This window comes from Oryctolagus cuniculus, chromosome 2 (assembly GCF_964237555.1).
Source record: "Oryctolagus cuniculus chromosome 2, mOryCun1.1, whole genome shotgun sequence".
In the NCBI taxonomy this organism is placed as follows: Eukaryota; Metazoa; Chordata; class Mammalia; order Lagomorpha; family Leporidae; genus Oryctolagus; species Oryctolagus cuniculus.
Genome location: NC_091433.1, coordinates 36,664,341 through 36,682,281, shown reverse-complemented (window position 1 = coordinate 36,682,281; position 17,941 = coordinate 36,664,341). Strand labels below are relative to the sequence as shown.

The following is a 17,941-nucleotide window of genomic DNA, read 5'->3' as shown; positions in this document are numbered from 1 at the left end:
GGGACACTCAAGTACAAGAAGCACATAGAACTCCTAATAGATGTGACCAGAAAAGATCGTCAACATGACAGGTTGTAGTCAAACTCTCCACAGTAAAACACAAGGAAAAGATTCTAAAATGTGCACAAAAGAAATATTTGATTACTTTCAGAGGATCTCCAATTAGACTCACAGGTGATCTCTTATCAAAACCCTACAGACTAGGAGAGAATTGAGAGACATAGTCCAAGTCTGAAGAGAAAAAAACCTGTCAACCCAGAACACTATACTGAATGAAAGTAAAACAAATGTCTTCCATAACAAACAGCAATTGAAAGACTTTGTCATCACTCATCCAGCCTTACAAAAGATGCTTGAGGATGTGCTACACACAGACACACAGAAACATAGTCATCACTATGAAAGAAGGTAGAGGCAGAAAATCTCCCAGTAAAAGCACAAAAGAAATCCAAAGTAGACAATAAGAATAATTATGGAACAATGGCAGGGCCAAGTAGTTATTTATCAATAGTCACCTTGAATTTAAATGATCTCAACTCTCCAGTTAAAAGATACAGGATGACTGAATGGATTAAAAACCAAGACCCATCTAGTTGCTGTTGACTACAAGAAACACATCTCACCAACAAAGACACCTATAGACTGAAAGCGAAAGAATAGAAAAAGATATTCTATGCTAACAGAAACCAAAAAAGGACAGAAGTAACCATTTTAATATCAGACAAAACAGACTTTAACACAAAAACTGATAAAAGAGACAAAGAAAGTCACTATGTAATGATTAAGGGTTCAATTTAATAGGAAGATGTAATTATAATAAATACATACACACTGAAATACAAACCACTTGGCTATTTAAAAGAAATGTTAATGGATCTAAATAGAGATAGAGATGCCAAAGAAATAGTAATGGGGGACTTCAACACCCCACTTTTGCAATGGACAGATCATTAGACAATCAGCGAATAAACAAAGGGATCTAACTGATATTTACAGAACTTTACATCCCACAGTTGCAGAATACACATTCTATTCACCAATGCATGTAACTCTTTTCTAGACCACATGCTTGGCCATAATGTAAGTTTCAGTAATGCAAGTCTCAGGAAATTAAAAAAAATGAAATCATATCAAGCATATTCTTTGACCACAAAAAAAATGAAGCTGGAAATCAGCAACTCAAGAATCTCTAGAACATATGTAAATGCTTAGAGACTGTTCTTATATAAGCATTGTGTCCTATAAGAAATCAAAATTGAAAAAAAAATTTCTGGAGACGAATGAAGATGACAATATAACAATCAAAACTTATGTAATACAGAAAGACTAGTATTAAGTGGGAAGTTTATAGCAATTGGTGCTTACAAAAGAAATTGGAACAGTTACAAATAAATGAGCTGCTTATGTATCTAAGGACTTAGAAAAACAACAACAAACCAAAACCCAAATTAGTAGGAGGAAAGGAATAATTAAATTTACAGAAGAAATAAACAAAATTGAAGCAAAAAAATACAAAACATCAGTGAAATGAAGAGATGGCTTTTTGAGACAATTTTTAAAAAATGATATACCATTGTATTAACTAACCGAAAAAAGGAGAAGATTCAAATCAATAAAATCAGAGATGAAAAAGGAACTGTAACAACAGATGCCACAGAAATAAAAAGAATCATCAGAGATTACTACAAAGAGCTATATGCCAACAAACTAGGAAATATAGAAGAAATGGATAGATTCCTGGTTGTATGTATAATCTACCAAAACTGAGCCATGAAGAAATAGAAAACCTAAACAGACCAATAATCAAGAGAAAGATTGAATCAGTAATAAGGACTCTCCCAACAAAGAAAAGTCCGGGATCAGATGGTTTCACTGCTGAATTCTACCAGACATATAAAGAACTAGTTCCAATTCTTCTTAAGCTATCCATTTGAAAGGGAGGGAATCCTCCCATACAACTTCTATGAAGCCAGCATCACCTTAATTCCTAAACCAGAAAAAGATTCAACACAGAAAGATAAGTATAGACCAATATCCTTGATGAACATAGGTAAAATACCCCTCAACAAAATACTAAACATTCAAATCTAACAATGTATCAGAAATATCATTCACCTGGATGAAGTGAGATTCATCCTGATATGTAGAGGTGGCTCAACATTCACAAATCAATAAATGTGATACATCACATTAACAAATTGAAGAACAAAAATGATTACTCAATAATACAGAGATTAGCTCAACAGAATGATTATCTCAATGGTACAGAGAAAGCATTTGATAAAATACAACATCCTTTTATGATGAAAACCTTAAGCAAATTGGATTTAGAAGGAACATTCCTCAACACAATCAAGGAAATTTATGACAAACGCATGACCAGCATCTAATTGAATGAGGAAAGGTTGAAAGCATTCCCACTAAGATCCAGAAGCAGACAAAGATTCCCACTCTCAATATTACTATTCAGTATAATCCTGGAATTTTTAGCCAGAAATATTAGGCAAGAAAAAGAAATCAAAGGGATACAAATTTAGAAGGAGGAAGTCAACCTCTCCCTATTTGCAGATGACATGATTCTATATATAGGCATCCAAAAGATTCCACTAAGGATTATTGGAATTCATGAAAGAGATTGGTAAAGTAACAGGATATAAAATTAACACACTAAAATCAACAGCCTTTGTATACACAGACAACACCATGGTCAAGAAAGAACTTCTAAGAGCAATCGCATTCACAATAGCTACAAAAAGAATTAAATGTTTTGGAATAAATTTAACCAGGACATCAAAATCTCTGATAAAAATTACAAAATATTAAAGAAAGAAATAGAAGAAGACATAAAAAAGTAGAAAAATCTTCCGTGTTTATGGATTGGAAGAAAGAATATCATCAAAATGTCCATACTAATGTAAGCAATCTACAGATTTAATGTGATTCCAATCAAATTAGTAAGGATGTTCTTCTAAGATCTAAAAAAATCAATGCTGAAATGCATATAAAAACACATGAGACCCTAAATAGCTAACTCATTCGGGTTTTTTTTTAAAGATTTATTTTATTTATTTGAAAGAGTTACACAGAGAGAGGAGAAGCAGAGAGAGAAAGAAGTCTTCCATCTGATGGTTCACTCCCCAATTGTCTGCAACGGCCAGAGCTGAGCTGATCTGAAGCCAGGAGGCAGAAGCTTCTTTTGAGTCTCCCACAAGGGTGCAGGGGCCCAATGACTTTGGGCCATCTTCTACTACTTTCCCAGGCCATAGCAAAGAGCTGGATCAGATGTGAAGCAGCCAGGTATCGAACCGGTGCCCCTGTGGGATGCCGGCACTTCAGGCCTGGGCATTAACCTCCTGCACCACAGTGTCTGCCCCACTAACTCATTCTTATACAATTAAAAAAAAAAAAGCCAGAGGTATCATAATACCAGATTTCAAGACATACTACAGGGCAGTTATAATCAAAGTAGCCTGGTACTCGCAAAAAACACCTGACGTCTAGAACAATGACATAGAATAGAGACTTAAGAAATCATTCCACACATCTACCTACTTATCTTTGACAAAGGAGCTAAAATTAATCCCTGGAGCAAGAACAGTCTCTTCAACAAATGGTGCTGGGAACATTGGATCTCCACATGCAGAAGTATGAAGCAAGAAAGCAAGACCCCTACCTTTTTTTTTTTTTTTTTTTTTTTTTTTTGACAGGCAGAGTTAGTGTGTGAGAGAGAGAGACAGAGATAAAGGTCTTCCTTCCATTGGTTCAATCCCAAGTGGCCACTAAGGCCGGCATGTTGTGGCCGATCCGAAGCCAGGAGCCAGGTGCTTACTCCAAGAACCTGGGCCATCCTCCACTGCCTTCCCGGGCCACATCAGAGAGCTGGACTGGAAGAGGAGCAACCGGGACAGAATCTGGCACCCCAACCAGGACTAGAACCCCGGGGTGCCGGTGCCACAGGCAGAGGATTATCCTAATGAGCCGCAGCACCAGCCAAGACCCCTATCTTTCACCTTACACAAAAATCCACTCAAAGTAGCTCATGTACTTAAATCAAATTGCTGATAGAAACATGAAAAAATTCTCAGTATCACTAACCATCAAGGAAATGCTGATCAAAACCACAGAGGTTTCACCTCATTGAAGTTAGAATGGCTCTCATACAGAAATCAACAAATAATAAATGCTGTAATGATGTGGGGAGAAAGATACCCCAATCCACTGTTGGTAGGAATGTAAACTGGTATAGCCACTGTGGAAGACACTATGAAGATTTTACATCAGAAATCTAAATATAGACCTACCATGTGACTACTCCTGGGAATTTACCCAATGGAAATGAAATCAGCATATGAAAATATTATCTGTACCCCCATGTATGTTGCAGCTCAATTTACAATATCTAAGATATGGAATCAACCCAAGTGTCTATCAACAGAAGATTAGAAACAGAAATTATGATATATGTACATCATGGAATACTACACAGCAGTAAAAATAATCCTGTCTTTTGCAACAAAATGGATACAACTGGAAACCATTATAATTAGTTAAATTAGACAGCTCCAAAAATACAAATACCTTACTAATGGTAACTAATAGAGCACCTAAAATATAGTATATAGAAGAAAAATTGACACTTTGAGATGCCATGATTTTTAGCAGCCCTTGTCTCAACTGTTGAGGAACACTTCTTTTCACACTATTTGTAGAACTCTTTACTTAGTGTAGGGTTAATTTTATGAGTATAAAGTTAATCACAAATAGATCTTTATAATAATTTTGAATAGGAATAGGAGAGGAAGGGGAAAGAATGGTAGGAGTGCGGGCATCAAGGAGTGTAGGGTGGGAAGAATCACTATGTTCCAAAATTTGTATAAATAAAAAGTTTCTAGGTTAAAAAAAAAAAAAACAAATAGAAGACAAGAAATCTATCCATACCAACATTTTAGGTGAGAGGAGTTTCACCCTATCAAGAACACATCCTCATTTCATAGATGTAGAGATCAAGACCCTGAGAAGTGAAAGAATAGATTAAAAACCACTGAATCATAAATGGAGCTGAGGATAGAGCTAAAGTCTCTGGGTCTACACATACTTCAGAAATGATCAATCGGGGAAACCAAGAGAATGCAAACAACTCTTTCACAACAGATTGTCTCTCTCAGTATTTCCTATGGCTTTCGAATTCAGCAATCCAATCATGGTAAGTTCATTTGATAAAGCTCAGACAACTTTCATCATAATCACTTTCTCTATGGGCATGGGCCTCATTGGATCACTGTGTCTAAACATAGCACTATTATTTGTATTATGACAGAAACTAACACAAAACTTTTTGAGTTGCTCTGTGCAAGCAGTACTTTAAGAGGTTACTATTTTCTTCCTTAGCAAGATGCTAAGCAGTAGATATTCAAAAATACTGTTGAATGAATGCATTGTGTTTTCCATTTAGGCAAGATCACAACATTAATAGTAAAATAAAATTTTACAGTGGAGGACCATGTTGATCATTTCAGACATGAGTCAAATTCCCAAAGGAAGATAACGCAAGGAAGATTTTGATAAGTGCCCCCCAAAAAGAAGGCTACAGGAATTCAAATGTGAAGCAATCACATTTTTTGATTTTTGAAAGAAGTGATACCAGTAGATGGGCATAGAAGTTGGTATAGGGAAAAGAGGAATTTGAACGATGGCATTTGAAGCAGACAGAATAGCTTGCAAGAATGAAAGTAGTAAGAAAGCACAAGAAACCTCATGGCTCTTTCTTTTGAGTGAAGTGAAAGGCATCATAGAGTCAGAAATAGGTTAGAAAAGAAGATAACTAGAGCAAGAGGAACTGGCTGGCACAAAGGCACCAGGTGAACATATGGCTGAGTTTATCTGATAAAGTCCTGTTCCAGTTTTGTTGTCCTTGAATAATTACTAATGCAGACTTTTCACTCTCAACGTGTACCAGTCTGGGAAATAAGGTATTCGATCTCCTCACTTGTAGGGAGAAGCAAGATGAGACAGTAATGTAACAGAGGGGTGTTGGACTTCCTTGTTTCATATAATCTGATACATGATTTATTTTCAAGTACATTTCTCTGATTCTGTAGTTACAAATATAGGAACAAAGATTAAAATGTGCTTTATTAGAGAAAGGGCCTTTTCTGTTAACTTTAGAAAAGATGAGCTGGTTCATGGAAAAATGAAGTCGTTTTAATGAAAACTTTTTAATTGGTTTCAAGACAGTTGCCAGACTTGTAACATCTCAGCAACACCTCTATTACAGAGAATTAGGCCCAAATAAAGATGGCCAGAATTTTTACCTCATAGTATGAGGTTGTTACAAGCCAATATGAGAACCATTCCAGCTGGAGCAAATCTTACAGCAGGCAATAGCCAATAAAAGCCATCACATGTATACTTATAAGAACATAGGATGGGCAGGTTCAGTTAGAAAACTTGAATACAATGTAAATGTGTTTAACATTTTGCTGAATAAAAGTAACTAAAAAGCACAATTACCTCAATTTTGGTTAAGAGGTCTTGCAGTTCTCCTGATTCATTCATTGACAAAATTTTCTCAGCACCCTAGGAACAAGAAAACTATATTGTTAGTATTTGAGAAAACAAAATTTTCTCCACTAAAGTTTAACTGACAATGCACTGAACATGATTTTTCCCTTTAGATCTAAGTAAACTTACAATCAGTAGGGCAACAAAGAGAAATGTCTCTTTAGTGCCACATATCCTCCCATCCAATAAGACTCACCGCAGGCAAGGCCAAGGCTATCAGCAGGAGATGAGCTTTGTGAAGCCTACAGCTGTTACATTAAGCCCCGACTTGGAAGAATCCATCTCACCCTTCAGAGTTGTCCAAGGAGCCAAGTAACAGCTCTACTGTCTGGAAAAGGAGGCTTTGAGGCAATTTACCAGTCTGCATTGTCTCTGTCCAACTCCAAGTAGTCCTGGACATGGCCCCCAATAGAGTTATACATGGAAATATAGCAACAGCTAATAATAATAATAATAACAGTAATCATCATAACAACCAATACTAAGATCATGTTGTGTGTGGGCCACTACACAGCATACCATTTGATGAAGTAGATGTTATTATTAGCACAAATTGAGCTTCAGTGAGATTGAACAAAAGTCCTATGACTATCCAGAGTGGAAGAAAAAAGAGAACATGAACACAAACATGGGATGGACTCCAGAGCTGGTGTTTTAACTTCTAAAACTTCACCATGAAAGCGAGATATGGGGCGATACGTGCACTTTCCAGTAAACTCATCATGCTACTTCAAACTATCCCTTCTTTCTCTGCCTTACCACCCCTTCTTGTCCTATTCTGCTTCCCAACATGTAATCATAGACAGGGAAAAAGGAAAGATTGAAGTAATTATTTCTAATAACAGGCAGAGATGGCATCTGCCTTGTTCATATCATGCTCCCAGTGCTTAGTCCAGAGCATGGCTCAGACTATGGATTGAATCCATTTTTTTTTATTTTTTTTATTTTTTGACAGGCAGAGTGGACAGTGAGAGAGAGAGACAGAGAGAAAGGTCTTCCTTTTGCCGTTGGTTCACCCTCCAATGGCCGCCGCGGCCAGCGTGCTGCAGCCGGCGCACCACGCTGATCCGAAGGCAGGAGCCAGGTGCTTCTCCTGGTCTCCCATGGGGTGCAGGGCCCAAGCACTTGGGCCATCCTCCACTGCACTCCCGGGCCACAGCAGAGAGCTGGCCTGGAAGAGGGGCAACCTGGACAGAATCCGGCGCCCTGACCAGGACTAGAACCCGGTGTGCCAGCGCCGCAAGGTGGAGGATTAGCCTAGTGAGCCGCGGCGCCGGCCGGATTGAATCCATTTTAATGTACAAAACAGGGAGAAATATCATTACACAATAAATATTATTTTAATTTCTTTTGTGCTAAGCAGGGTGGAAAACACAAACACGCATTTAAAAAAAGTCTTAGTTCTTAGAAGAGTTACAACATATTTTTGTGTGAACATACACAGAAAAAAAAACTAATCCACAATGCAGCATGAAATATAAATACTAGATGAGAGATTTGGGGTGAGGAAAGACAGGATAGAAAAATTACAGCAGTAGAGAAGAAAGTTCTGTTTATTCAAATTGATACAGGCAGGCAGATAGGATAAAACTGATTAGATTTGTAAGCTAGAGACCACACCCTCTGTGTGATCTCATGTCTCTACCTGATCTCACCTGGGTGCCCACCTGCCAAACAGACTATGTAACTACTCCCTTTTGGGAGTAGAGAAAAGGCTTTTGGAAAATGCATGGATTGGCTTCTTTTTTGCTATTTCTTACTTTGAGAATGTGCTGTTAGTGCTAATGGAATTCAAGCAGAGAGCCTTGGGTGATCACGGATGTCATACATAAGAGTGTTGTTAAATTAACAACAGGAGTCACTGTGTGCTAACTTCCTATGCAGGGCCCCTGTCCTCCAAGATTTACAGCATTAGAATTAATGGTAAAACTTGTTCCCAAAGATTTACTTTGTTCTAATGTGTTATATTATTATGTGTCATAAGTTCCAGCTGTGTCTAAATGTCAAACTCCATTGCCTGTATTCTTAGGTGCTCATTTAAAGTTAACTAAGTGTCTCAAACATGGACCCTTGGATCTATGTCTCCCTGCAATATTCCTATCTTGTATGGTTTAAGGTCAAATACAGAGTACATAATGGTTCAAAGCCTCAGGGCTATTATGAGACAGTTACTTCAATAATCTGGGAAAGTGAAGATACAGAATTTCACCAGCCAAAGCTTAGGTTCTACACAAGAGATAGATTACCTGAGGTATGTTCTAACTCCAGGAAACCATGCCCTTTCATCAGTCAAGAGAAAGGAAGCCATTCAATGTATAAGGTAACCAAAAAACCTAAAAAGCAGATAAAGACATTTCTGGGAATGGCAGGGTTCCATGAAATATGGATTCCAGGATTCGGGGCCCAGGCTTTTGTATGAAGCTTTAAAAGGCACCCACACCCACACACACACACACACACACACACACACACTGTACTGGACAGGGTAGCTACAAAAGTTGTTCCAAAGAATTGAGAAGCTTTTAACAGAAGCTCCAACATTGGGATTCCCAGATGGCAGGACTCTATGGGATTTGGATTCCAATCCTTTATATGGAGCTTTAAAAGGCCCTGATACAAACACACTGTGCTGGACAGGGAAGCTACAAAAGGTGTTCCAAAGAATTGAAGAGCTTTTAACAGAAGTCCCTACATTAGGAACTCCTGAGCAAGCCATTCCTAGAAAGATCCTCTTCAGACCAGTTGCAGCTCAAATGGAAGTGACCTTACCAGGTGCTACTGAGCGTGACTACCTCAGTGAAATTAGGATTAAACTTCTATCTCTTAAGTTTCACAGGTGAATGCAAAAGACATGCCTGCTTACTTCTGTGAGCCAACTGAAGATCTTAGGTCCTCTTCAAAAAAAAAAAGTTAAGTGTTTACTTTCATCACATCAAGACTGCTGGACGTTAAGGCAGACGTGTTGTACCTGCTTCCTCTTTTGATTCTCTCTGAGAGCTGTTGTTGGCAATAAACTCCTTAATGGGTTCTTCTATTATAATTCTCTATGCTCAAGCTAAATGGTCTTATAATCTATATAAGGGTAGCCTATCACCACCATCTGGGAGTCTAAGATAAGTCCTTTCCATCTTCAGGGGCATACAACTTGCAATTGGTTTTGTTCTGTTTTTGCCTATGCTAAATAATAAACTTGTATGTTTCAGAACTCAATGACTTCTAAGAATAACTGACCATGCAGGGGACACAGCCATTGGTGGTGACTGAAAATTCTCTAGCTCATAAAGTATATTTGTTAGATGAGATAGGCAGAGACCAGACAGGCAGGGCCTGGCAACGCCCCTAAGAAGCAGGAAGCAGCTACAGAAGATATGATGATTCTATGTCCTTAAGCATCCCTTAAGATTAAGGTGGAGTCCCTGAGAAAGGAATGATGGAGGCAGGCAGATAGGATAAAGTTGATTAGATTTGTCAGCTGGAGGCCACACCCCTCTGTGTGATCTCATGCCCCTGAATGATCTCACCTGGATGCCCAGGGAGTAGATAAAGGGCCTGGAACATGGCAGGCTCTTCCCTTGTATAGCCTCCGTCCTGCCTGCGCTTTCCTGCCTGCATGCTTACTCCTCATGGCTCACTCCTGGTCTGCCCTCTGCCTGTTACGGATCCAACTTAGCTTCCAGACTTCTTTCTCCCATAATTAAAGCACTCACTTTCCTGTGCATTTCTCTCACTGAAGAAAATCCTTAGAAACTTACCATGTTGTCTGTCTATTTGAGCCAATATTCAAAATTCTTCTCTGAATAGATGGCAAGAACCCACAGGATTATTAATACCTGAAATTATTAATAAGGCTAGACAATATTAAAAACAGAGAAGACTTTCTGGGGTTGGTGGCATTGGATGGGGACCTTGAGACCGGATGAATTTTCCAAGAAAAGGTAGGCTTTTTGTAGGAAAGTGTAGGGGCCACTAGACCTTGGTTTCATTTTGCTTCAATATATCTTCTGTAACTCATATCATCTTAATTGCCATCAGAAATGTCAACCTGGTAGATTAAAATTCACTATGCATGAAAGCCCAGGGCTACAAACAATATACCTCTCTCTAGGAGACAGGTTATATTATTTGATTTTTTTAGCAGTTTTTCTGCTCTTCACACACCTAAAGTAAGAACAAAGATAATGAAAATACCATGGCAAAACATTATAACATAAAACTTGGCAACAAATGGTAATATTTTAGTTTTGCTACATCCTATTTCTTTTAAGAGTTAGCTGAACTAACTTGGGAAAAGTCTCTGGGGAATTTGGCACATGGATAGAAAATATAAGCCTCACTTTTCCCAAATGAAATAAAATGTGCCACAGTGACTCCAAACAAAATGAACATACCAGAAAAGCTATCACATGTCTGCTTCCCAGCTCTTTTCTTATCACAGCATTATGCTTGAATCAGTTCAGAATCCAGTGCTTATGCCAAGAAAAGGACCTACCTCATTATCTTTAAATATGTAAAATGTTCTCGGCCTCAGGCAAATCGTTCCAGCAGCACTACTACTACGGAAGTAGATCGTGCAATACAGGAGCAATGCCGGCTTTGATCACAGCAAGCAACGGACCTAAAGGCATAATGTACACTGATTTTCTTGTCAGTGGTGCTAGGGGTGTATCAAGTGCTTAAGGTTGGAAAAAGTTTGCTCAGAAACAGAGAACAGGCAGCTGAACAGTTCTTTCCCTCTCTGCTGCGGGTACTGGACACGGCCTCCACATTTCTACCTGGCTGGGCCCCAGACGGTTTACTTGAAGAAGCCTGCTGGTCCCTGTGCCTCATGTGGAGCAGTAAAAGTAGTCAAAGCTTCCTGTTCCCCACAAAGTCCCATGTCTCTGTCCTCTACCTGTCATTGCGCAATCTAACTGTGTAGGATCCTACAGGATACAAGGAAATCAAATGATCCTAATAACTGCAGCTGCAACAAAATAGGGATTTTTCAGCCCAACTGGCAAATCTTGGAAAAATTACAGCTCCCTCTGTCCTGAGGTTTGCAGCTCTCAATCTGCCCCATCCTTCACTGTATTTGCATATCCAAAAATCTCTTTCACTTTTTTCATCAAAGGTATTCCAAAAATCACTTGGCTATGAAGAAACCCTACCACACAAGGAGGTTATTTCCTTAATCATTGACATTATTAGGGGACAATCTTTTTTTTTTTTTTTTCCTTGTTGGCATTTGGCTAAGAATATTACCATGAGGTTTTGTTTTGTTTTGTTTACTTTTTATGTATAAATCCACAATTCTGTTCCATGCCAGTGGAACAGCTTATCAAGATTTCTAGATTACCTTGGAAATTTTCATGGTATATATTTATATATTGTAACTGAGTCAGAATCCATTTTTTCTAAAAAAATTAATATAATCCTGAAAATAATTATAATAATGTGTTTTAGAAACATGGGATCTTTTAATCTCTGATCCAAAGTAAGCATCATTTTTGTTTTTAAAATAAAAGCATGAAAGTGAGAAGGGAATAAGAATTTGCCCAATCTTTCAGTAAATCAATTCAACCAGATTTGAATTCAGGAGGAGTTGATTTCAAAACCCACATTCTTTTCACTGTGCCACACATGCTTTATGCCCACTTATATAAAATAACCTCATTAATGAGACAAATAGTCCAGATAACTCTCAATATATGGTATATGATGGACTATGATCAGGACTCACTGTTGAGCAAGTACCCAAGAAATTCAAGTGAATGGAGTTTTTCATGGCACTAAATCCACAACCAGACTAAATTGTCAGTGAAACATTAAAAGTTTCAGTTATTTTTTTAATAATAGCACTATGTCTTATTCAGTTATTTAGGATACGTGTGTATGCCATGATAGGACCTACACACCCACATATGTGTGTAGGTCTATATATATGCATGTAGGCATATATGTATATCTATGTATGTATATATACACATATATCTACATATCTGTTGTTTTATTATGTTTTTACTTTCATTTATTCATATACCAACTCTATCTTGCTAAGAAAGTAACTTATAGTTAAGGATCCAAGCCATGGTATAATAAAATAAAAATTGAATAGGAATTAAGAACATAAATAATGCTCATGATGATAGATATGATTGGGCTTGAAATTTTACTCTGAGCCAACTTCTCAGATGAAACACAGCTTTTCTTGGCAGTAGTCTAAACAATAATTACGTAACATTTTAGATACACTGGCTAATTGAACAAATAATATCCATGCTTCTTCATCAGCCATAAAAGTTTTGTCTCCAAGTAAATGCTATTAGAGAAGTGGCCCTTGAGGGGGTGGCATTGTGGCATAGCAGGAAAAGCTGCCAGCTCTGATGTGGCATTCCATGTGGGTACAAGTTCAAGTCCTGGCTGCTCCACCTCCAATCCAGCTCCCTACTAATGCAGCTGGAAAGGGAGCAGAAGATGGCCCAAATACGTGGGCCCCTGCATCCACATGGGAGATGCAGAAGAAGCTTCTGGCTCTTGGCTCCTGTCTTCAGTCTGGCACAGCCATGGTTGTTGTGGCCATCTGAAGAGTGAACCAGCTGATAGAAGATTTCTCTCTGGGTGTATCTCCTTCTCTCTCTGCAACTCTGCCCTTCAGTAAGTAAATAAATCTTAAAAACAAAAGAAATGGCTCTTGAATCTAACCAGTGCAAGTTTCCCCTCTCATTTAACTACCTCTCTGCCATTTATTTCTCTATTTTTATATTGTACATGCCACCCTGCTTGCTTTCATGTCTTCTAGCAACGAAGGTAAAACCCAAGCTCCTTAGCTTGACCTACAAATACAAATTCTTTCACTGCTGGTTGCATCAGTCTTTCCAGCCCTGTCTTTTGAAACCATAAGTTCCTGATACCCTAAATTTCTCTGTCCTCTTCCTGGACATCTCATGTCCTTTCACAAGATTTTATGCTTTTGCACATGCCCTATGCTTTGCCTGAAATCCCTTGTATTCCTCTCCCCCACCATCTCTTGGGGAACTCTGATCTATCCTTCCAAACCCACCTGACATGTGTTCTTGTCAGGACTGCTCCCTTGATTTCCCCAGACAGAAATCAACCATTCCTTTCACTGTTGTCTCAGACCACATTTCACCCCACTGCACAGCAAGCCCCATTGCAATTGCATGGACTATGATCTCAAGTACACAGGTGTGTGTGGTACACCATAGACAATCCACACATATTCAAGTATTCGCTATTTTAATATTTCATCATTTCTGGAGTAAATACAGCATTGATGTTTGATGGCTGTTTCTTATGACTGCTATTATATAAAGAGAAGACTAAATTATGGTGCATCTATTTAAATGATAGAATTCCAGATAACCTAGAGGAGAACAGGGATGAAAATGTGCAAATACTTTCCTTGAACTAACGCTTCTCCCAGCTGAGCACTTGACGGGGATTAGGCAGTAAACCCCTGAAGGGTGCATTTTCTGGTTACACTTCTAGATTCCTGGGAGCTAGGAATCTCTAGTACTGGCTGATAAAGCATACTTGTGTTATGTAATCAAGAGAACAGATGGCAGGGTTGGCATTGAAGGAGCTCAACCAGAACCTAGCATGATGCCTGCCAAAGATGTGCCCAGTAAATGTTCGTTGCCGTGATTCCCATATCCACTGGAAATAGCGACCATATCACCCCTGCCTAGAGATAGACCACTCAAGTCCTGTTGAGAAAATCAGAGTTCACTTCAGGAATCAGCTCTGGATCTTCTCCACTGCAAAGGAACATTCCACTGAGTCCCTGGAGCTCTATGCCAAACAACCCTGGAAAACATTCAAAGCAGGAGTAGCAGTATCCCACCAGGCTCTTCAAACACAGTAAAGTTTCCCATGGATAATCTGATTCAAAAGAACATGGTTTTCCTTGTTGCTGGAAGGAAGAATTAACTACAAAATTAACTATACTAGTTGATTTATTTTATGTAATTATATGTTACTGACTATTGAACGTCAGAAAATTGCATGCAAAAGACAGTGATTTTAGCTTTATGGAATTAGCACTGAGCCACTTTTTGTACAGTGTAGTTCTAAACAACAATTTTCATAGAGGTCAATCCTAACACTCAAAAAAATATAAATCTATATCATAAAAAAAGTGATCATGGGGATGCACACTTACTTGCCTAAAGCAAAAGACTATCTCTATAATTCCTTTTAAAATATATAAAATTATACAAAAATATCAGAAAACTAAATTTTAGAAAATGTAAGATTGGAGGTGAAGTTAGAAGGAGCCAGAATACTGTTTAATATATTTAAGATTATTTTCTGCCATGTCCCCAAATTCTCTTTGTATAAACTGATATTTTAAGAACACAGAGGTTAAGTTCACCAAGGTTCTTTAAATGATAAGACACAGGCTCTGGGCCAGCACTGTGTCATGGTGAAAAGCTGCTGACTGTGGTGCCAGCATCCTGTATAGTCCTGGTTTGATTTCTGGCTGCTCCATTTCCAAACCAGCTCTCTGCTAATGTGCCTGGGAGAGCAGTGGAAGATGGCTCGAGTGTTGGTCCTCTGCACACATGTAGGAGACCTGAAGGAGGCTCTGGGTTCCTGCTTTGGCCTGGCCCAGCTGTGTCACTGCAGCCATTTGAGGAGTGAACCAACTGATGGAAGTCTTTCTATCTCTCCCTCTCTTCCCTCTTGCCCTTTTCTATACCTCTGCCTTTCAAATAAATAAATAAATCTTCAAAAAATCCTTTTTTAAAAAAAGAAGACGACACAGGCTTAATTCTAGCTTCTCTATTTACAGGTTAAATTACCTTGGACATATAACTGAAATTTTCTAAGACTCATTTGTAAAACAGATGTATATAATGCCTAAAGGGTTATTATAAGGATTATATGAGATGATATATAAGAATTGAGAAAATTGCATGACTGACAATAAGATTTCAATGAGCAAGTTATTTATTATTAGCAGTAAATCCCTTAAGAACATTTATAACTAAAAATCAATTTTGAGCCCACAAAAAATCATAGTCTACAAGCATTTCCTGTCTAGAATCAAATAAAAGATTAATGGAAACCAACAAGAGCCTTACATTGCTTTAGGATTATGTTACCATAAATTGAAACTATAATAGATAAAAACAGAAATGTAGTGGTTAGGTTCAATTCCTCATGAAGAGGAAGTAGTTGCTAATTACTCATATAAGACACTGTGAAGAAAAATTCAATTTTTCTGACCTATCAAAATGAAAAGGTGGCATTACATTTAAGGATTTTTTCAGCTAATGTATAGAAATGGCTAAAGTGTTCTTTATAATGGGAGATTTTCTAGATTTAAGCTATGGCTCTCTAAAGAGCCAAAAGACTGGGGACATTTAATGAACAATGTTGCTTAAAAATTGAGTTCATTATTTTTCTTGGACAATCTGGATATTTAATGTCAGCAGGAAAAATATTTGAGGACAATTCACATTGTGCGAATAATTGGTGAAAAATTTTACTTAATCAAAATTAAGTAAATTGATTAAAATTCCATTCATAGGAAGGTGTTCCAACTTGAATGGGCTATCATCCCAGATAGAACCCAAGGATGTTTAATATGGATAGGCTATTAAAGATCCATTACGTGGCATATGCATCCAATAAAAATTTCCTTATTATTCATATTACTATCTTAGTTAAATGACCAAAGGAATGAAGACATCACCCCCAGCTGCCAATAAGAAAAACTTCACTACAGTAACAACCTAGTTGGTTTTCAGGATATTAGCAGGAATCACAAAGTAAGCCCAACAAATTTTATTAAAAATTGTTGAATGAAGGGCCCACTACAGAAGTGTGGACAAGGTCAATTAAACTAACAGACTTGATGAAGTACCCAGGGTCTATCATAATGGTTAGCTGTCACCACTCTTAGTTCATGGGAAAGGACTGGCGCTACAAAACCAGAGATGTAGCCATGGAAAAGGGGTAGGAGGAATTCAGCAACAGCCATAGTATACCCCTGGATGAAGGGAAGAGAGGATCTAAACACCCAGCCTCTCTATTCTTCATTCAGATTTCCTGCTTCAGCCTCCCTCTTAACTAGAAGTCAGAGGGCAAAGACACCTGTGTAAAATGGTCTTTGCCTTCCTGAGACTCAGAGAAAGCTAGAAAAGAGGGTAAAGGGAAAAAAATAATGTTACCATCAGCAATGGCTCCTGTGGTTTCAGTTTACATGGCTAATCCCTTTTTGAGTCTATTTATTATTGCTGTCAAAATGAGAGAATAAGAGTGGTGAGAACCTTCCTGTGATCATGGGGTAAAGGAAAGCAAATCGTACATGCAACAGGATATGTTAGGAAGGCTGTAACACTGAGTTAAACCTATGTACTCTGCTACAAATTAAATCCTCTCTCTTCTATTTATTGGCTGTGTGAGCTTGGGCAGTTGCTTAGTCCTTTAAACTCTTAGTTTTCAAAGAGAAAAATATTTCTAGCATGAAGGGTTAGGAGGAAGAATGAGATAACGCATGTTGAGTGCTTATCACAGTACCTGAAACACACAGAGTCTTAGTATCAAGAAAAAACTGGATTGCACTTGTTTCAGAAGATAAACATAAGTAATGAATTTTCTATTGAGCTGAATTCCAAAGAAACTTTCTGAAAAATTTATTGTGATCTTCTTCCTGTTTAAAAATCAAATGCAGTGATCTTTTGTTTTTAGAACTGAGCTCCTTCTATTAATAATGAGAACAGGATAATAATTATCAACACTCCCCCGACACACACACACACACACACACACACAGAGTCACTATCCATCCTTTGTTTTAGTTAGCGAATCTCTTGCCATTTATAACCTCGCAAGTGTGGTTGGGTATAGTCACATGACTAAGTATTTGCCAGTGAGATGTGAACAGAAATAATGCATTCAGCTTCCACGCCATTCCTAAAGTAAGCTACTCATCCTTAACTTCTTTATACCCATTAATAATGTGGAAAAAGTGTGATGTTGCTGAGCCGTATTCACTGTGAATGAGGGTTCACCCTAAACAAAGGTGAAACAAGATAAAAAAAAAATCACTTATGGAACAGAGAAATCTATACTGGACCACTACCAATTCAAGGTTACTCGCAAAACAAATAATTATACGTATTTACACTTGTCTGAACCAATAGCCTATGAATCATATTGATAATAAATACATGCAGAGATAAACAGATACTCATATAAATCTTTGATTAATTGATATATCTGGAGAAAGAAAGAGATTGTTATAGACTGAACGTTCAGATAAAGCTTTGGGAAGTAATTGGGTTGTGAAGACAGAGCCTCATGAATGGAGTTAATACTCTTACCAAAGAAATTCCAAAGAATTCCCTTGCTCCTTCATCACATAAGGGTA

At 37.9% G+C, this 17,941-nt stretch overlaps 1 protein-coding gene across 1 annotated transcript in view; it reads right to left on the bottom strand.

Moving 5' to 3' along the window:
• Positions 1–17,941, bottom strand: part of GRXCR1 (glutaredoxin and cysteine rich domain containing 1) — a 138,616-nt gene that overhangs the window by 11,981 nt on the left and 108,694 nt on the right. The window contains exon 3 of the mRNA XM_008248370.4: positions 6,511–6,576. Coding sequence (XP_008246592.1) covers positions 6,511–6,576 — 66 coding nt within the window. The remainder of the gene's footprint in view (positions 1–6,510; positions 6,577–17,941) is intronic.